Source organism: Choloepus didactylus, chromosome 15 (genome assembly GCF_015220235.1).
Source record: "Choloepus didactylus isolate mChoDid1 chromosome 15, mChoDid1.pri, whole genome shotgun sequence".
In the NCBI taxonomy this organism is placed as follows: domain Eukaryota; kingdom Metazoa; phylum Chordata; class Mammalia; order Pilosa; family Megalonychidae; genus Choloepus; species Choloepus didactylus.
Window position 1 is genome coordinate 41,978,110 of NC_051321.1, and position 22,191 is coordinate 42,000,300.

The following is a 22,191-nucleotide window of genomic DNA, read 5'->3' on the forward strand; positions in this document are numbered from 1 at the left end:
AAGTCAGACATGATTTTTCTATACATTTTTTTGTGTTTGAAGAAAATTGTAAATTCAGCAAGCAGTCACAGATGAAAGAACAAATAAGGTGGATTTACGATGAGGAATAAAAATATATGTTTAGGGATAAAAGTGGTCAGAGTGGTTTCTTCTGCAGTAAAAAGAGAGAACAGGGTGGTGGGCGGCAATTGATGGAACAGGAGACTGCTTAGCAACATTTGCTCTTCCAGCCAGGCATGCCTCTTCCACTGCTATCTTCATTTTCACTGTAGGGCTGTTATACAGGGATCTTTCAAAGGTTATCTTCAGCTAAAATGAGGAACACCTTCTTGATGTTTATATTCGCTCTTCCACTAGTCTCAAAACATCTAATACCATACTCCCTTGCAATCTATTCTACTTTTTCTTTAGGTTCAACTCTTTCATTGTGTATCACACTTGTTTCCTCGTGACATTTTTTTCTTCATCTTTATTGGCATGTTCAACTATGTTTCTAAGACATTTGCTGATATTTTCAAAACTTTTACCATTGGTGATGTCATATACTACTAGCATGATACTCCTTGTTTCTTTCCTTGTATAAAACCGTTTTGATCTTAAAGTCTGTTACTCTGATGGAAATAAAAGTGGTATTAAGGGCATCAACGGAAAAACGAAAAGGATGCATTATTTTCCCGACTCCTGAGTTCCCTATCAGGACCAGCTAGGAAAGAAAGTCGTACATCTCCATCGGGAGGAGCGGCTCAGGCTTCTGCAACCCGCGGCCCCAGCGAATCTGTCCCCCTCACTGCGGTCAGCTCCTCATTCGGGCGTTCTCAGACTGGAGGACCGGGGAAGCGTGGGCTCAGAACGTGCGGCCACCTCCAGCCGCCTTGTCGAGGAAGCCCCGACCGTGGCGGCGTCCGGTGCCTCGGAGGACAGCGACCGCGGCTCCGCAGCCTCTCCCGGCAGTTTCACCCGGGAGTCGGTGGGGACAAAATGACCTTGTGTTTCCCTTCAGGGTTGCTCGGCCGGGTCGCTCTTGAGAGAGCGCTGGGGGCGTGGGAACGGGCTCTTTCTCCTGAGGCGCTCCGAACTGGGGTGCGTCGATGGCAGCGGCGGAGGACCCCAAGCTGACAAGCTCTGCTGCATAGCCACAGAGAGCCGAGCTGCCCTGGTCAGGAGAGCTACCTTTTTCCCGTGCCCTCTCGTCGGCGTGCGCGCTGCCTGAGCCATCGTGGGTTTTTCCTTACAAGATCAGTTGCAAAAATTAAGTGGTTTCTGAAACTTTGTAAATTTCAGCTTTGTTAAACTGTTGCATCACTCTTTTAAATTAGCTAATTGAAATTAAATATTATGCCTACCACCTTCCTTAAAACACAAATACAGGAGCAAGTTCCTTTTTACCAGTGAAAAATTTTAACATTTGTTTTCTCTTTGTGTCCAGTATTTCCATTCTACGACCCTTATTAAAATTTTATCCTAATATACTTGAAAGTCTTTTATTGACACCCTATCATTCTTCTCTATTATGAAAATATGAATATAAATTTAAATTAAAGTTTAAGACACTAAGGCTCTAGGTGTTTAAAAATTGTTCTGAATATTACACTTATAGTATATAGTTGACCATGACAGCATAAATATATTTAATAATTTGTTAATTATTAAACTTCAAATCTAAAATTTTATTGGAAATGTATTAATGAGATGGATAGAGCTGGTGTTTTTAAAGTTTTAATTAGCTCAGGTATACATATGTATGAATATTAGCTATTCCTAGACTGAGGCTAGACTCAACATATTTCGATTTTTCTTTTTTGTAGATATAAGTGATAAATGTTGTTCACATATGTAAGTAGATCAGAATGGATAGAGTTCTGTCAGTGTCACTCAATTCTTTGGACTCTTCCACATCATATGCTAAAAATCACAGAGATCTCTATACTGACAGCTTTAAGTTCTTCAGTTTCGTTGAAAGCTATACAGAAAGCTATCCTTCTGACTTCTAAGAGCATTTGTTCCCAGTGATTACTCATTTACGTCTAAGTAAGCTATAGTATCTTAATTTTTTTCCTTTGCTTGGAATGCAGAGGTTTTTACATTCTGGGAAAGTAAACCACTCCATGCCTTTATTGTGTAAAGTGGACAAAGGACTGCTGAGAGTGTAAAGGGGGAAGGAAGCAAGATTAGTCTCAGGCTGGGCTTTTTAGGGATGAGTGCACACAGATGTTGATCTGAAAAGCAATTCTTTTAAACTCTTCAAGCCATGGTCGGGGCTTCCTCAACAAGGTGGTTGGAGCTACTGGGTAAACCAGTTGTGAGACTATTGCACTGATTGAAGAGAGAGATGATGTTGATTTGGATTGGGGGTTGAGTGGAAGTGGTGAGAAATTGCAAATCCAGAATTTAGAGATTAGGAAAGAGGCTGAAACAGAAGGTATACATTTTAGATTCAAGAGCAGATTGATGGTATTTAGAGCCAAGAGGGAGGATGAGAATATCCAAGTGGTTAGAGTAGATGGAGAAGAAATGAAACCTGAGGACTAAGCCCTAGAACCCTCCTACAGTTCAGAAGTGTGAGAATAAGATTAAGTTTAGCTTTCACACAGGGTGGGGGCATCGCAGCGGGGATGGCAGAGGGTCAAGAAGCCAAGCCATAGTTGGCGGCCGGTCCTCCCGTTTATCCACCCACTGTTCTTGCAAGGTGGAGACTCGGGGGGTGGATGCTCCTAAAATAGCCTCATAACTTGTTACCAACTAGCTCTGCAATTAAGGAGCAAAAGAAAGAGGCCATGTAAGCATAGGAGTGGTGTCAGTGCCTTATATGGGCATATATATATGTATATGGTGGAGACTTGTTTCAAATGTTTCTTGTTTGCACGGGTTGCTTGTTTGAAATTTGTGTGGGTTAGTTAGGCCTGTGGAATAGGCTGTAACCTCTGAAGTATTCAGCCAATGGAGGAACAGGGGAGGGACTTGCCTGTTAGGCTTAGGGAATAAATAGTGCTGTGTTCTATTGTTCAGCACCAACCACCACATTTTGGTTGCATGCCCATTCTTGCAAGATCGTGAATAAATTCTTTCCTTCTCCACAATCAAGTGAGCATTTATTCCTTTTTAGGTATAGTGCTTGTTTCGCACAAGAGGTCCAGAAGAGAAGATTCAGTAAGAAGACTGAGAAATAGTGGCTAGTGAACTAAGAGGAAAACTGAAAGACAAGGAAAGAAAGTATTTCAAGAAGGAAGGAATGGTCTGCTATGAAATGTTGCTGAGAGGTTAGAAAAATAGGGACTGAGTACTGACATTGGTTTGGTAAGATGGAGGTAATTAGTGACCTTGGCAAGTAATTTCAGTGGAGTGGTGGTTTGAAAGCTTGATTGGAGTGAGTTGAATATAAAATGATGAGGAAGTGAGGACACCCCATTAAAGAGAGTAAGGCATGTAATAGGCATTCAATAAATGTTAAATCTGTTTTCTCATCATAAAGATGAATAAAATGAGGACGTAATCAATTCATTGTTACCACTTATTTGAGGTGTCACTAGCAGATCTTTATAGTTTCCTAAACCCTGTTGATTTTTTTCAGTTAATTTAATTAAAAGGAAGTTTTGCAGTTTTTGCTCCATTTCCCAAGCCCAGTTCCTCAGTAACCAGAAACTATATTTTAAAACCAAAATATAATATTTCCCATCCTCATATATAAATAAATATAAAGTGTGAACCACCTAGACACCTAGTTTAGAAGCAGAAAACAGTAATGTCCTGAAGTCATTCCTTGCCCCGATGGAAACATTAGACACATATTCAAATATGAGTATTCTAATATACCTGAAGCCAAAAATAAGTTGTTTTGGTTCATCTGTCCTATAGTTCCCTTCCATTAGTCCAGGTAGAGCTCACCATAGAGCTGAATCAGTAGTTCCCAATGAACTGTAAAAAAAAACAAAAAGGAACTCCAGTGGCATATTGGCACTTATTTCCTAATTAGTAACACTCAGAAAAATGTCTTTTGAACTAATCTAATGTATTGTCTTGTTATGTATTCCAAATCAAAATAAAATAAGATCTCCTGAATTCTGAGTGCACTAGCACAAAATTTTGTGTTAATACCTAAAGAGAAAGGACACTTAAGTAATTACTGAACCAAAAGTTAAAGGTGACTTATTTCAACAAATGAGCATGAGCATGGCCATAAAGGTGAATAACAAAGTTCCTGCTCTCAAATAGTTTTTGCTGTACTAGGAGGAAGACAGTAGTTCCCAAAGGGAAAGGACATTCCCAATGTCTGTCTGGTTGGAGTGTCCCCAGAGCCTAGCACATGCCAAGCATGCAGCATGTGCTTAACAAATACTTACTAAGGAAGTGAATAAATCTGACTCCTGGTACAACATAAGGCGAGATTCTACCATATTCTAACCCCACTGTTAGTTCCTTGTGGCTGTCGTAACAAAGTGCCACAAACTTGGTGGCTTAAGATAACAGAAATTTATTCTCTTGCAGTTTTGGAGGCCAAAAGTCCAAAATCAAGGTGGGCAGCAAGGTGGCACTCCCTCTGGAGGCTCTTGAAGAGAATCTGTTCCTTGCCTCTTCCACCTTCTGGTGATTGTCAGCTTCCTTGGCTCATGGCCACATCATTCCAATCTCTGCCTGTCTTCATGTTGCCGCCTCCTCTGTGTGCCTTCTCCTCTTATGTCTCTCAGAAGGACACTTGTCATTTAATTTAGAATAAACTCAGGTAATCCAAGATGATTTCAAGGTCCTTAATTTAATTACATCTCCAAAGACCCTTTTTCCAAATAAGATAATATTCACAGATTCCTGGGAACAGGACCTGGGCATAACTTTTTGGGGGCCACCATTCAACCCTCTATGCCACCTTTCCAGCTTCTACACCACCCTCCACTAACTCCAGCTCACACAGCTCTCACAGCCAATTGACAATGCTCTAGCAACTTTTAAGCCTAGCTGGAATGTTATTGCCTTCACAAAACTTTTCCTCATTTCAATTCCATCTCCCCAAACCCCCTTGTAAGTGATCGCTCCCTAGTTTGAGCTGCCAGAGCAGTTTGCCACTATCTAAAAGCATTTACTTGAATCCACACCTTTCATATTCAATTGTGAAACCCTTAAGATTAGTGTTCCAGTTTGCTAAAGCTCAGAATGCAAAATACCAGAAAAGGATTGGCTTTTTTAAAGGGGATTTATTAGGTTACAAATTTACAGTTCTAAGGCCATAAAAGTGTCCAAACTAAGGCATCAACAAGAGGATACCTTCACTGAAAAGAGGCCGGTGGCCTCTGTCAACTAGGAAGGCATGTGGCTAGCATCTGCTGATCCTTTACTTCTGGGTCGCATTGCTTTCAGTTTCTGATTCCAGTGATTTTCTCTTTAAGCATCTGTGTGTTCTCTCTTAGCTTCTCCGGGGCAAACTCTGGGCTTTATCTCTTAAGCTTAGCATCTCCAAACATTTTTCTGTCTGCATCTCCAAGCATCTGGGAGTCCTCTCTTAGCTTTTCTGGTGTAAACTCTGGATTTCATCCCTTAGCTTCTCTGCTGGTTCTGCATTCAACGGCTGTCTCCAAAATGTCTCTGACTGTTTTTCTCTCTGAGCATCTCTGTCTGTGTCAGCTCTGAGTTCTTTCTCCCCCTGAGCTCTCTTAAGAACTCCAGTAAACTAATTAAGACCCACCCTGATGGGCGGGATTACATCTCCATGGAAATAATCTAATCAATAGGTTTCACCCACAATTGGGTGGGTCACATCTCCATGGAAACAACCTAATCAAAAGATTGTACCCACAAAAAGTCTGCCCCTCAAGACTGAATTAAAAGAACATGGCTTTTGTGGGGTACATAATAGATTCAAACCAGCACAATTAGAAATGATGTCCTAGTCATTTTGTATAGTGCTTAGTAAATGCTTCTCAAATGCATGTTTGCTGAATCTGACCGAGTCTCTAGATATAATTACAGTTTACAGGTTTACAGGAAATATGGGAGACAAAGAAATGTTAAATGACAGCATAAAGATAGACTCAGAAAAATTTAGATATTAAAAACTGAACATTTGAACCATTACAAGATGAATGACTTGATTTCTTCGATGAATGAATTTCAAAATGAAAAAAGCAAGGAAGGAGAAGCCTATGGACAAAAAGGGACTTAGAATTGACAGGCTGTGAGAAGTTATGTATAAATTGTATATGAAAATGCAAAAAGCCAAGAAGACCCAAGCCATTCTTGAAGAAGAATCTGGAGCATTTACATTACCAAATATTAAGCATTATTAAGTTACAGTAATTGAGACACTGTGATATTTGCATGAGGGTAGACAAACAGGCCATGGAAAATGTTTGACACTGTTTACTAAAGATGCACATATGCATACTGTGTTGGTTTGAATCTGTATGTACCCCAGAAGAGCCATTTTCTTTTGACCCAGTCTTGTGGGTGCAGACTTATTGTGGGTGGGATATTTTGATTAGGGGTTGTTTCCATGAAGATATGACCCACCCAATTGAGGGTGGGTCCTTTGATTAGATTGTTTCCATGGTGATGTGGCCCCACCCATTCAAGGTGAGTTTTCATTAGTTTACTGGCATCCTCTATAAGAGGATAAAAAGCAGAGACATATAGAGGAAAGCTCAGAGAGACATTTAGAGAGAAAATGCCCAGAGACATTTTGGAGACAGCTGTTGAAATCAGAACCAGGAGGGAAGCTAAGAGATGAAATCCAGAATTTGCCCTGGAGAAGCTCAGAGAGGACTTCCAGATGATTAGAGAGAAACACTTTGGGAGAAACAAGCAAGGATGCACAGGAGCTGAGAGAGAGAAACTAAGACAGAAGCCCAGAGACATTTTGGAGAAAGTAACAGAAACCAGAAGCTAACCCTGGGAGAGGCCCAGCAGACTACAGCCATGTGCCTTTCCCTGTTACAAAGGAACCCCATATGTCATCGGCCTTTCTTCAGAGAAGGTATCATTTTACTGATACCTTAATTGGGACATTTTCATGGCTTTAGACTATAAACTTGTGAACTAATAAACCCTCATTTTAAAAGCCAATCCATTTCTGGTACATTGCATTTCTGGCAGCTTTAGCAAACCGAAACACATACCCTATGACCCAGAACCCCACTTCTAGCTTTATACCCAAAAGAATATACCCAACCAAAATACACGTGCTGGGATGCTGGGATGCTCACAGCAGGGCAATTGAAAGTAGCCCCAAATTAGAAACAAGCCAAATGTCCCTCAACAGTAAAGTAGAAAACGAACTGTGGAATATTCACACAATAGAATACTATTTGGCAATGAAAATGAACAAACAATAATTATGCTCAACAATTCACATGGATTTCACAAGCATGGTAAGAAAAGCAGATACAAAAGAGTATATTATATATGATCCCATTGATGTAAAGTTGAAAATCAGGCAAAACTAGTCCATAGTGTTAGAAGTCAGGTTAGTGGGGTGGCAGGGACTAAATGGAGAAAGAGGGGAAGACCTCTGGAATGTTCTACATGGGTGTTTTCCATTTGTGAAGATTAACTGAGCTGTACCCTTATGATATGTTTACTTTTTCTATTTGCAATACTTTAATAAAGTCTTCAAAAAATAAAATATGAAATAAGAGAAAGAAAGATATAACCAAATGAAGTGTTTAAATCTTGCTTGAATCCTGATTTGATCAAATTCATTATGAAAAAGAAACATTTATGAGACAATCAGGAGATTAGGAACACTTGCTAGATATTTGATGGTATTAAAGATCTATTGTTAATATTTTAGGAATAGTTGTAGCTGTGACTATGTGTAGTTTTTTTTTCTAGAGTACATATCTTTGAGACATATTGAAATACTAACATTTGAAATAATATAATGCCTGGGATTTCATTCAGAACAATTCAGTGGAGGAGGTGGGGGATTGGGGTAAGGGATGTAGATGAAACAGTATTGACTATGAACTGATAATTACTGAAGCTGGATAATGAATGCCTGGAGGGTTTATCATACTATCCTCTTTGCTTTTATATATGCTTGAAATTCTCCATAATACAAAGTTTAAAACTGTATGTCATTTTTAAGCACAGAATTATTGTAAAGTGATAAAATATCTAAAAGCAACATGCATTTTTTAAAACATCTATGGATAAGTGATTTATTAATTATAAATTTGTTTGTTAAAAGTGTTCCTAAATGACTCAGACTAGCTAATCCTGAAAGGTAATTTGGTGTTACTTTATGGACTGTACTTGAAATATTAATATAGAAATCTATAATTCATATTTTCTGCAGTTAAGACTACTCTTCATTTTTGAAGTCAACAAATGTTATGGGCCCAGGCCTTGTTTTAGAGGTTGAGGATATACCAGAGAAAAGAACAACCAGGTTTCCACTCTTGTAGAGTTCACATTGTAGTAGGGTTGATAAATAACTACACTAATACTTATATAAAATAATCATATACTATGATTAAAATAATATTAATGTAACAAGGGTGGGTTTTACTGCTGTCCAGCCTCACCCAAGTAATAGTTCTGGGATTTCTCCAACTGCCCCCCAGAGTGAGAGAAGGTAGCAAGGATCTCACCATCTGTGTTAAGGAGCTTATGCATGTCTGGGCTGTTAACAAGGGGAGTGTGCATGTGGGACAGGTGGTATCTTAATTTTTTTGTGGTATGGTAGGACCTCAGTAAAATCTCAGGGCACAGGGGCAGAGTTTGGGCTGTGTAGGCAGCTGTCAACCGAGAGCCAGCTTCTGTGCCCTGTGGCTGTTCTCACAGACTACCTGTTCATCAGATCTCCTCCCTGGATGCCCCACTACCCACTTTTTGTTTGTTTGTTTTTCAGTCCTCACCTCCTCCATGGCCTTTCTTCCATATGTCCTTCTCCCCACCCTGGGTCCCCACCTGAAAACTCTCTGCTAAAGGTTAAAAATTTGAGAGGGGTGGTCATCTTGTAAGAAAGGGATAAGTTTAGCTTTCACATAGAGACAGCATGGAATAAGGAAAATGGAGGCAAAACCAGCTTAAATAAGCCCTGTGGTAAAGGGAAGAAAGAGAGAATCTGGCAGCTCCTTATATGGAAAAGTAACCATGGTTACTGGAATGTAAAGAGACATGAGGTAAAATCAGAGGCAGGAACTCCCAGCAAAAAAAAAATTTTTTTTTTTAATTGAATGGAGTAGGAGATTTAAAGATCGCCATTCTCTTCCTCTGGCGTGCCAGCCTACCACGTGTTTGGCTGGACGCCCTTTCTTGCAAGATGGTAAATAAATCCTTTTCTCCTCCAGAACCGAGTGAGCGTTTATTCCCTTACAGGTACCGCTTTATTTCTGACAATCTGCGGCTCCCTCAGTCACTATCTGGCTAAAGGCTCCTCTCAGGACCTACCTTTTTGATTCTCAAGAGACTCGTTTGAATGTTACAAACACTGAATACTGTTTTTTCGCTTTGCATTCCTGCTATAAGGAACCTAACTCTTTCCCTCTAGGAGAAGGTCCTGAAGTGGAAAAGAAAGAACAGCATGGAGAATAAAGTTTCAACATCTTCTTTTGCTATGTGGAGAAAGAAATAAATGGGGTTCTGTGAGAGTTTGGAGGGCTATTTTAGATAGGGTGGTTGGGGAAGTTTTCTCTGAGGAAGTGGCATTTAAATTGTAGCTTGAAAGATACGAAGGAGCAACTCATGAGAAGAGGAAAAAGAAAAACTACAGACAGTGGAAACCTCAATCACAAAGATTTTAGACAGGAGAGAGTCTGACATGTTCCAGTAACGGGCAGGAGGCCAAGGAACCTCTTCTTTCCTTTCTCTCCCAACTAATCTTTATTACTGAGATTCTGCTATTAGAATACTAAAAACATTAACAAAAAATCTGGATCTAGGGTAACTTATAATTAAGTACTTTGGGATTTTTTTACACGTTTATGAATAGTTCACGCATTGTGGGGTTTTATTTTCTCAGTGTATAAGCACATTTGTACTCTCTGGCATTCATATTCACAGACATACAGCAATAGAGCCTAACATGAACCTTGTAACTGTGGAAACATTTGGCTAAAGTCAAGTACTCCTCAACTGTAGACTAAAGAATTGCATAGGTGCTAAGAGCTTTAAAAAATAAAACAAGTCTGGAATATTATGACACCAATAAAAATGATGTTTATGAAGAACTTTCAGGGTCTGAGAAAAAAATGCTTAAGCTATGTTAGATGAAAAATCAGGCTGCCAAACTATATATTTAATTATGGTCTCGATGATTTTAAAAATGCATATATGGATAAAATATTGACAATTGGAAAGAAATAAATCAAAATCTTAATAGTAGATAATTGCTGATTGTGGAAATCTAATATCCAAATTAGGAATTCCAAAAAGAGCAGAGTAAATTATTAGAAATGATCAATGAAGAATTCAAAAACATTTCCTAGAACTGAAGGAAATGAGTTGCCAGACTTAAAGGATTCACTGAGTGCTTAAGTACAATGATGAAAATGGACCCACATCAAGGTTTATCTGTAGAATTTCAGCACACTGTGGGGAAAGAGCAGAGTGTCGAAGGTTCCAGAGAGAGAAAAAAAGAGACCACATAGAAAGCATCAAGAGTCAGAATGCCTTTGGATTCCTCAACAGCTGGGGCAACTAGAAGACAGTGTTTCAAAATGCTGTGGCAAAAATGCCCTTGCACTAATAGTGGCACAAAAACAGCAAAGCTCCTAGTCTTTATGGGCTACTTGCATTTGCACAGCAGGTGTCTCAAAAGCTCACTGGGTTCTCTTCAAATGTTCTTCTCTGTGTGCAACCCCTGGACCTTTCTACATGCCAGAATGTGAGTTTATGGGAGATCTGCAATAATAAAGTTTGAAGTTTCCAGGCAGAAGAGAGACTCAGGGTCACATTTAATATAATTTAAAATGAAGTAATGTGGAGAGAGGGATGTACGTATTTACTGTTGGTTAGGAGGCAGAACGGTGTAGCCTTTCTGGAGGACAGTGTGGTGGTTCCACAAGAAGCTAAGTATGTGGTTGCCATTAGGTCCTCCAACCTCACTAGGGGGCATATACCTGGAAGATCTGAGAACAGAGACATGAATGGACATTTGCACACTGGTATTTATAGAGGCAGTATTCATGATTTGCAGTGGGTGGAGGTGGCCTAAGGGTACATTGACTGAGGAACAGAATGGTGAACTGTTGTGTGTGCATACAATGGAATACTGAGCAACTGCGAGAAGGAGTGAAGCTGTGACATGTAACGAGGTGAATGGATCCTGTAGACAGCATTTTGAGTGAAGTATGCCAGAAACAAAGGCAAGCACTATAATGCCTCACCAATATGGACTGACTACAATGTGTGAACTCAGAATTGAATCTTAGAGCACAGCTTATCAGGGAGTCACTTATTGTAATGGTCCCTGGATTGTAAACTCTTACAGCAATCACATCTACTCCTGAATCGTAATGGCTGTCTCCGGATTCTGAGATGCTGATCCCTTTGTGTATAACCTGATCAATCCGTGGAACGTTGGATATCTGTGTGACACCTGAAACTCAGAGCTAGAGCTTGGCAGATATGAATGTCAGTATTAGCGCACACAGCAACTGTTAAAAAAGCCAAAAAAGAGTTCCAGCTTCACTTAGAGATATGAATGAAGCAGATCTGGTTAGGACTAGGGCAAATTGGGCCAAAGGGTAAAGAATGATACTGTGTTTTAAAACTTCAACTTCCATGTGAGACCAAGGGAAGAGATGTCTATTTGGTGCAGGATCTAAACAATAACTCATACAGTTTGTTCAAACACCATAATTATATGGAACTTTGAATAGGAAGTGAGATCTGGTAGGTTTGTATAGGTTAGTGTGAAATAGCGACACATCCCAAAATAATTTGGGCAGGCAATAAAAATATATATGCAGAGCCCCCCTGAGGAGCTGGGGGAAAATCAGGAAGTGTTGGATTTCCTTACCTGGATTGTTGCTGATGTTCTCACAAACATTGATGACTGGCAGTTTGGTATGCCGAGCCCTCTGTCTTGGGGCTTGCCCTTATGAAGCTCATTGTTGCAAAGGAGAAGTTAGACCTGCTTATAATTGTGCCTAAGAGTTGCCCCCTGAGTACCTGTTTGTTGTTCAGATGTGGCCTTCTCTCTCTAGCTAACCCAACTCAGCAAGTGAACTCACTGCCCTCCCCCCTACATGGGACCTGACACCCAAGGGTGTAAATTTCCCTGGCAACACAGGATATGACTCCCAGAGATGAATCTGGACCCGGCATCGTGGGATTGAGAACATCTTTTTGACCAAAAGGGGTATGCGTAATGAAACGAAATAAAGTTTCAGTGGCTGAGAGATTTCAAATGGAGTTGAGAGGTCACTCTGGTGGGCATTCTTATGCACTATATAGATATCCCTTCCTAGGTTTTAATGTATTGGAAAAGCTAGAAGTAAATACCTGAAATTATCAAACTCCAACCCAGTAGTCTGGACTCCTGAAGATGATTGTATAACAATGTAGCTTACAAGGGGTGACCATGTAATTGTGAAAGCCTTGTGGATCGCACTCCCTTTATCCAGTGTATGGATGGATGAGTAGAAAAATAGGGACAAAAACTAAATGAAAAATAGGGTGGTATGGGGAGGATGATTTGGGTGTTCTTTTTTACTTTTATTTTTTATTCTTATTCTGATTCTTTTTGGTGTAAGGAAAATGTTCAAAAAATAGATTGGAATGATGAATGCACAACTATATGATGGTACTGTGAACAGCTGATTGTACACCACAGATGATTATATATGTGAATATATCTCAGTAAAACTGAATTTTTAAAAAATGAAGTAATGTAACATTTCTTACTCACCTGAGTTTGTGGTTGCAAATTCATAACTGCTATGATAGATATTAGTCAGAGTAAGTCTTTTTTATCGTGGTAAAAAAATAAAATAACCAAAAGCATGCATTTAAACCATTATAAAGTATAAAATTCAATGGCCTTAAGCACACTGTATGTACAAACATCCTCCCCGGAATGAACTTTTTCTCTTTTCTTTCTTTTTTCTTTCTTTCCTCTAACTCTCTCCCTTTTTCTCTCTCTCCCTCCCTCCCTTTGTCCCTCTCTCTCTCTCTTTCTTTCTTATTATGGCATTCCTAGTGACTATGAAGTGGCTTCTCATTGTGGTTTTGATTAGCATTTCCCTAAAGACTAATAATATTATCTTTTCATATGTCTATTGGCTATTTGGATAACTTCTGTGTCAATTTGCATATTTACATGTCTATTCAGGTCTTTTGCCCATTTTTAATTGAGTTATTTGTCTTTTTGTTGTTGAGTTGTAAGAGTCCTTTATATATTCCGGATGACACAAGATCCAATATCAGATATATGATTTGCAAATATTTTCTTCCATTATGTGGGTGGTTTTTTTACTGCCCTCCACACCGCAATAGTTTTTAGTTTTGATGAAGTCCAATTATCTATTTTGTCTTTTGTTGATTGTACTTTTGGTATCATATCTACAGAGCCATTGTCAAATTCAGGGTCATCAAGGTTTACCCCTATGCTTTCTTTTAAGAGTTTTGTAGTTTTATCTCTTATATTGAGGTCTTTGGATTTATTTTTGGACTCTATTCCACTGATCGGACTATCCTTATGCCAGTACCATACTGTTTTTGTTACTGTAACTTTGTAATAAGTTTTTGAAATTAGGAAGCATGAGTCTTCCAAATTTATTCTTTTTCAAGATTATTTCAGCCATTCTGAGGACTGAAATTCCATATGAATTTTAGGATTGCTTTTTCCATTTCTGCAAAATAAGCTTTTGGGATTTTGAATATGGATTGCACTGAATCTATGGATTGCTTTGGGGGACATGGCCATGTTAAAACTATTAAGTCTTTGTCTCTATGAACATGGAATGTCTTTCCATTTTCTTAGGTATTCTTTCATTTTTTTTTTTGCAAAGTTCTTTTAGTTTTTAGTGTGCAAATATTCTGCTTCCTTTCTTAATTTTATTCCTAGGTATTTGATTCTTTCTGATGCTGTTATAAATGGAATTGTTTTTAAAATTTCCTTTTCAGATTTTTTATTGCTTGTGTATAGAAATACAACTTATTTAAATTTTTTATTCCAGTTACATATATACAATCTACTATTTCTCCTTTTAAGCACATTTACATATATAATTCAGTGCTGTTAATTACATTCACAGTGTTATACTACCATCATCACCATCCTTTACCCAAATTTTACAATCAGCCCAAATAAAAATTCTGTGTAATTTAAGCATTAATTCCCCCATTTCCTACCCCCAAACTAGCCTCTGGTAACCTATATTCTAGATTCTGACTATGTGTTTGCTTATTCTAATCATCTCATGCCAGTGAGATCATACAATATTTGTCCTTTTGTGTCTGGCTTATTTCACTCAACATGATGTCTTCAAGGTTCATCCATGTTGTCTCATGTATCAAGACTTCATTCCTTTCTTACAGCTGAATAATATTCCATTGTATTTATATGCCACATTTTATTTATTCATTTATCAGAAAATGGACACTTGAGCTGCTTCCATCTTTTGACAATTGTGAATAATGCTGCTATGAAGATCAGTGTGCAATTATCTGTTTGAGTCCCTGCTTTCAATTCTTTTGGGTATGTATCTAGTAGTGGTATTGTCAGGTAATATGGTAACTCTATACTTTCTGAGGAACCACCAAACTATTTTCCTCAGCGACTACGCTATTTTACATTGCCACCAGCAATGAAGGAGTGTTCTTATTTTTTCACACCCTCGAAGAATTTATTTTTGAAAGCATAACTTTCTTGAAGTCACTCAAGAGCCAGTTTTAAGGAATAAAATTTCTTGGAGTTTTTTCATAGTCTCTAGGAGCTGACTGTTGAGGTCAGGGTGGCTGGCATTAGTTCACTAATATCCCCAGTCGTCCTCCTGAAAACTCAGTCCCTTTGTAAATGGACAGAGCTATGTAGTTACTAGTTAGTTCCCACCAATGAAATGTGAACAATGATCTGTTTCCTCTTCCAAGCCAAGGCTGTGAAAAGTTCATGAAAATTCCTCAGTCTCTTTATTCCCCTGAGTTGCTATATTCTAAATGATACAGCTACAAGACAATGGAGCTTCTGTTAATCGGGTTCTTGGAATAACTGTAACAGAGCAAGATTGATCCACATGAAGCATGAGTAAACAATACATTTTTATATTACAGCATGGAGACTTTGGAGATGTCTGTTACTACACCAAAACGTCCCCTTTTCTGATTTATGTAGTCATGGAAGGCCTATACTTCTCTCTACTAAAGTTTTAAGTAAGAGATAAAATAGATAAAATGAGTTCCATTAATTTGCCAGTAATGTCTTTAATATTAAGGATGTTAGCCTGAGGTCTAGCTTTTTAATCACATTTACTCTGGATATCCTATAAATTTTCCATTTTCCCACTAATTCTCCTGTGAACCTTTTTTCACACACTTTATTTAACTCTCATCCACAATGTTCCTGTGCCATCTACAAATGATCACTTTTCTCAACATCAATGGAATTGCTTAATCTATGCACACATCATGATTTCCACAAGCATTTTAACTAGAGCAAAAAGGTTCTAAATTAGAAGCATCCTGTCTTTAATTGAACTACACATATAGTCATGAAAGAAAAAGGGAGAAGCTTCTGCAACTTCACTGTCTCTAGAAGCATACTTTTATAAGAAGGAAGAAGCCAAAGCATTCCTGATTGTTTTGATTTGTTTTTTTTCACATTGGAGCTTAACTTTGAAGAATTTGTGAAGTCAGGAAAATGTCATTTCTTAAAGCTATAGATAGTAGGTGAAAGTTTTCAAATTATTGAAAAAGAATAACACTTTGCTCTTGTTTACTTTGGTGGATTGTTAGGTAGTATACATAATGTGTTGTCTTTAATATTTTAAAAGTAGTTTTACTGAGATATATTCGCATACCATACACTCCATCCACAGTGTACAATCAGTGGCTTTTAGTATAATCACAGAGTTGTGCATTCATCACCACAATCAATTTTAGAACATTTTCATTACTCCAAAAAGAAAAACCCCATGCCTCTTAGCAGTCACCTCTTAATCTCTCTATTCTTCCCTGGCCCTAATATAACCACCAATCTAAATTGGGTCTCTAAATTTATTTATATTTACATTTTATATAAATAGAGTTATACAATATATAATATTTTGTGTCTGGTTTCTTTCACTTAGCATAATGGGTTTTTTAAATTATTGTAATTTTTTAATTAGAGAAGTTGTATGTTTACAGAAAAGTCATGTAAAAAATACAACGTTCCCATATACCTCCCTATTGTTGACACTTTGCATTAGTGGGGTGCCTTTGTTACAATTGATGAAAGAATATTAAAATATTACTGTTAACTATAGTCCATAGTTTGTATTAGGGGTATTTTTTCCATATACCACTCTATTAACACCTAGTAATAGTGTCATACATTTGTTTTAATTCATGAAAGAACATTCTTATATGTGTACTATCATCCACAACAGGATTCACTGTATTATACAGTCCCATGTTTGTCTTCTAACTTTCCTTTTAGTAACACATGACCCAAAACTTCCCCCTTCAACCACATTCACAAACATAATTCAGTGCTGTTAATTACCCTCACAATAGCGAGGTAACATCACCACCATCCCATTTCCAAATATTTACAATCAACCTAAATAGAATTCTGTACAAACTAAGCATCAGCTCCCCTTTCTCTACCCCCATTCTATCCCCTGGTAACCTATATTCTAGATTCTAACTCTATTATAAGTTTGTGTATTATAATTAGTTCATATCAGTAAAATCATACAGTATTTATCCTTTTGTGTCTGACTCATTTCAATCAACATAATGTCCTCAAGTTTCATCCGTATTATCAAATGCATCAGGACTTCATTGTTTATTATAGCTAAATAATACTCCATTGTATGTATATATCACATTTTGTTCATCCGTTCATCAGTTAATGGACACTTGGGTTACAAAGATACTTAAGAAGAAAACCACTGGAATCAGAAGCTGAAAGCAACGCAACCCGGGATCAAAGGACCAGCCGATGCCAGCCACGTGTCTTCCCAGCTGACAGAGGTGTTCTGGACACCATAGACCTTTACCTCAGAGAGAGTATCTGCCTCTTGATGCCTTAATTTGGGCATTTTCATGGCCTTAGAACTATAAATTTGTGAGCTAATAAACCTCCATTATAAAAGCCAGTCCATTTCTGGTATATTGCATTTCTGCCAGCTTTAGCAAACTGGAACAATTGTTTTTAACTTTTTATTTTGAAATACTTTCAAACTCATAGAACATTTACAAAAATAATACCACCCCTATACAGAGAACTCCAACATATTCTCACCCCTACCCCAGATATCCAGATCAATCCATTTTAACATGTTACCATCTTTGTGTATCATTCTATCAATCCATCTATTTATCTGCCTGTCTTTTTATTAATCCATTTTCTGAACACTTCAGTGTAGGTTGAATACATCATGCTCCCTGAACACTTTATATGGCCATGTATATTTCCTAAGAACAAAGATATTCACTTACGTAACCGCCTTAAATGCAGTTATAAGTTCAGGAAATTGAACATTGATATAAACCTACAGTCTATTTTCTATTTTTTCCTATGTCTCAATAATATCCCTTTGATTTTTTTCTCCTTTCTTGCTAGATCCCACTTAGGATCATGTATTGCATTTATTTTATTTTATTTTATTTTTTAAGTTTTAAACATAAATATATTTAAAAAATTAAACACCTAAGAAATGCAATCTATACATATGAAAAATTAAAATATTTATATGCATAACAAGTAGTAGCAACATTATCCATAAGCAGCAGTTAGTGTCCATTTTCCCCATATTTTGGTTTAACACCACAGTGGAAGTTTATTCCTTTTAGGGAAATTGCATAAGGTATATATCGCATATTATGAGTAAGTTATAGAAGATTGTGTAATTGGAAAATTAATTCCAAATAACAGTATTATATCTTCTAAAAACACATTCATTGTTAAATTATTTTAAACTAGTGGACAATAAAATGAGCCTATAATTTATTAAGTTATATATCCAAGATATATAGTTGACTTGCATAAAATTACATATGGCATTTTAAACACAGCCTATTTCTAAAATAGTTAATTCAGGCAACTGGGATTTCCACAGGAGATAAACTGCCATTAATATCCGTTTTACGAAGAAAAGGTCTATCTTAAGAACGCTGCAATTATGTTATTAAGAAATGCTAGAGCATAATTTAAAAATAAAAATGGTGAAACATACGCATCAAGATAATCTTTTACTGGGTACCAGCCCTATAGAAACAATTTAGATGATTATTTAAATCTAGATAACTACATTTCCAAATGACTTAGGTTTTTGTTCTCTTCTTAAAATACATATCACATGTATAGTTTAGTTAAGAATTCTAATTTCCACTACAAATGGGAATCTATCATACCGACAATCTAAAGATGGAAGAAATAAGGTACTTCGATAGTCTAGTACTTTATTAAAAATATAAATATACTGGCTCCACAAAAACAATTAACTTTTACATGTAAGCAAAATACTAAAAATTTCTGATTTTGGAGAAATGAAATAAAATTTAGTGAGTGGTTTTCTCTTCATTGATAACTGTAAAAATCCCTTTTGCCTATTTATTTGACCCATCTCTATTCATGCAATTTAATGAGCCCTCAAAAGAATTTACACATCTTTATACAGAATTCACATCTACATCAGTAAACTGCCAGTCCTTTTATATTTTCAGTGCCTTATCAAAATGGGTAACAGAGTTCTTCATTCTATGAGGCAGGAAGATGTTTCCTAAGTATTTCTTTGGATGATGAGGCTATAGTATCTGGGAAAGACACCTCAAATTCTATTAGAAGGTCACCACATTGGTCTGGATTTTTTGGAAATGGCAGCCCATATCCAATAATTCTTCTCCTCATTCCAGGTTTTACAATATCATTTATTGACATAGGTATGGTTCTTCCATCCATTGTTGGCACATTAATTGAGCAGCCACACAATGCCTCCCGTAAACTAATTTTAGCAGAATAAATTATATTTGATCCATCCCTTTTAAATTTTGGGTGATCTTTATCTTTAATGATAAAAACAATGTCTGCAGGAATACTATTCGGTGTTTCATCTCCTTCCCTTGGAAAAGTAATTTTGGTGCCTTCTTTCCACCCTTTTTTAATCTCAATCGTGAGAATTTTGTCCTCAGATCTATAACTCCTTCCATCAGGATTTAATCTTTTCCGAGAAATCTTCATCCGTTTGTTACAACCACTATATATTTCTTCAAGTGATACTCTGAGTTCATGAATAACTGGAGGATCTTGTTTGAGGCGGGATGGCCCTACAGAATTCCTGTCTCTTGGATATCCATTCATGCTGAATCCAAAGGCATTAAAAGGATCTCCATCTAATTCCATTTCTTCAGAATCTCTACCACCAGCCATCCGCCTTCCAAAGAAAATTTCAAAGGGGTTGGAACCTCCAAAAAATGCTGCAAATGTGGCATGAGGATCACCATGAAAGGTGTATCGGAAGGCACCTCCTTGTCCATCAGTACCTCCTGCTCCTCCTTTCAACCCTTCCTCCCCAAACTGATCATATATTTCTCTCTTTTTAGGATCACTCAATACTTCATAAGCTTCTGCGACCTCTTTAAATTTTTCCTCTGCCTGAGGAGACTTGTTCTTGTCTGGATGAAATTTGAGGGCTTGTTTGCGGTAAGCCTTTTTAATATCTTCATCTGAAGCTCCTTTTTCGATTCCCAAAATGCAATAATAGTCTTTCCCCATTTCGAATGCCTTGAAAGGAACTTAGATTTCCCCTAAGAACGCGGGCAGTGGAGGCCCATGTATTGCATTTAATTGTCATTATCTCTTTAGTTCTTTCTTCTCTTGTTTTTCAGTTGTGGAAACATATGTGTACACAACATCAACTTGCTCACCTCGACTCCCAAGCATACCATTCAATAGAATTAATCACATTCACAATATTGTGGTACCCTTACTGTCGGAAATAAAGCGGTACCTGTAAGGGAATAAATGCTCACTCCGTTCTGGAGGAGAAAAGAATTTATTTACGATCTTGCAAGATAGGGCGTCCAGCCAAACACGTGGTAGGCTGGCGTGCCAGAGGAAGAGAATGGCGATCTTTAAATCTCCTACTCCTAATTCACAAGTCCCTCCCCTGTTTCCCCATTGACTGGGTACTACAGAGGTTACAGCCTATCCGAGAACACTAATTTATTTTTTGAGATTTTAATTTGTACAGCCTATCCAAGAGAGCCAACTAGCTCATTATTGAGATTTTGAACTGATCAGCCTATTCCAGAGAGCCAACTAGCTCATTATTGAGATTTTGAACTGATCAGCCTATCCCCCCCAAAATTTTTTTTGCTATGAGTTCCCGCCTCTGATTTTACCTCATATCTCTTTACATTCCAGTAACTATGGTTACTTTTCCATATAAGGAGCAGGCAGATTCTCTCTTTCTTCTCTTTGTCTGGGGCTTGTTTAAACTGGTTTTGCCTCCATTTCCTTTATTCCATGCTGTCTCTATGTGAAAGCTAAACTTATTCCTTTCTTACACTTACCACCTTCCATTACTAAAACTTCCCATCTCCCCAAACAGAAACTCTACACCCTTTATGCATTAAATTCCCCCATTTCCCCTGCTGCTGGTCCCTGGCAACCTGGCTCTAACTTTTGTCTCTGTGAGCTTGCCTATTCTCTGATACTTTCTTTGTAATTATCAAGTGCCTTAAATTTAACTTCCTATATGTATAACATTCTAGTTTGCTTTGATACCAACTTTACTTCAGTAGTATACACAAACTGTATTTCTATATCCCTCCATTCCCCCACCTTTATGTAGTTCTTGTCACAAATTACTTGTACTTACATTATGAATCCCAAACCACTGATTTATTATTATGTTTTATGCGTATGCCTTTTAGAAACTGTAGGAAGTATAAAGTGGAGATATAACCAAAAATACAATAGCGCTGGCATTTATGTTTATCCATGTCATTACCCCACTGGAATGCTTTATTTTTTCACTGGGGCTTTGATCTATTGTCTATTGTCTTTTCCTTTCAACCTGCAGAACTCTCTTTAGCATCTTTTGTATGGCTGGGCTAGTGGTGACAAACGCCCTCAGCTTTTGTTTATCTGGGAATGCCTTAATCTCTCCCTCATTTTTCAAAAGCAGTTTTGCCCCATAAAGAATTCTTGGTTGGCAGTTTTTTGCTTTTAGCACTTTAAATATGTCATCCCACTGTCTTCTTGCCTCCATGGTCTCTAATGAGAAATTGGCTCTTAATCTTATTGAGTCTCTCTTGTACATGATACATTGCTTCTCTCTGGCAGTTCTCAGAATTCTCTGTCATTGGCATTAGACAGTCTGATTGTGATATGCCACAGCATGGGTCAATTTGGGTTTATCATTTTTGGAGTTCATTGTGTCTTGGATGTATGTATGTCTTTTGTTAAGTTTGGGAAGTTTTCAGCCAAGTTTCTTTGAATATTATCTCTGCCTCATTCTTTCTTTCTACTTATTCTGGAGTAGAAATGCACATAATGGTATGCTTGATGGTGTCTAACAGGTTCCTCAAGGTCTTTTCACTTTTCTTTCTTCTTTCCTCTTTCTGCTCCTCATAATGATTTCAGTTGTCTTATTTTCAAGTCGTCTGATTCCTTCTTCTGCCAATCCAACCTGCTATTGAACCCCTCTAGGGAATTTCAAATTTTGGTTACTGTGGTCTTCAATTTTGTTTGGTTTCTTTTCATAATTTTCATCTCTATATTGGTATTCTGTTTGTGTTCATCTATTGTTTTCCTGATTTCCTTTGGTTCTTTGTCCATGTTTTCCTTTAGCTCTTTGAGCATATTTAGGACCATGATTTACGTGTTTGTCCAGTATGTCTCAGGTCTGGTCCTCCTCAATGTGTGTTTCTAATGCTTTAATCTCCTCCTTTGCCTGTGCATCACTTCCTGTTTCTTTGTATGTTTTGTAACATTTTGTTGCAACCTGGACGTTTTGATGTTTTAATTTATTATCGCTGAAATTTAGACTCTGAGTCATCTGTTCCTTAAGCTTTTATCCAATTAGTGTTATGACAGAGCTTTCCTTG

At 37.6% G+C, this 22,191-nt stretch overlaps 2 protein-coding genes and 1 pseudogene across 3 annotated transcripts in view; 1 reads left to right on the forward strand and 2 right to left on the reverse strand.

The window, feature by feature from the left end:
• The window catches only part of KIF11 (kinesin family member 11), a 111,885-nt gene that overhangs the window by 3,525 nt on the left and 86,169 nt on the right, over positions 1–22,191 (forward strand). Inside the window, exon 3 of one of the 2 annotated variants that reach the window (XM_037803779.1) lies at positions 19,681–19,780. The exons of the other annotated variant lie outside the window; for it this stretch is intronic. The gene's annotated coding sequence lies outside the window, so the exon portion shown is untranslated. The remainder of the gene's footprint in view (positions 1–19,680; positions 19,781–22,191) is intronic. 2 annotated transcript variants of the gene reach the window in all.
• On the reverse strand, positions 209–2,018 carry LOC119509886 (annotated as a pseudogene).
• On the reverse strand, positions 17,754–19,895 carry LOC119509778 (dnaJ homolog subfamily B member 4-like). The gene has a single exon (XM_037803783.1). It carries the CDS (start codon positions 19,850–19,852, stop codon positions 18,839–18,841), a length of 1,014 nt encoding a protein of 337 aa, XP_037659711.1. The 5' UTR covers positions 19,853–19,895; the 3' UTR covers positions 17,754–18,838.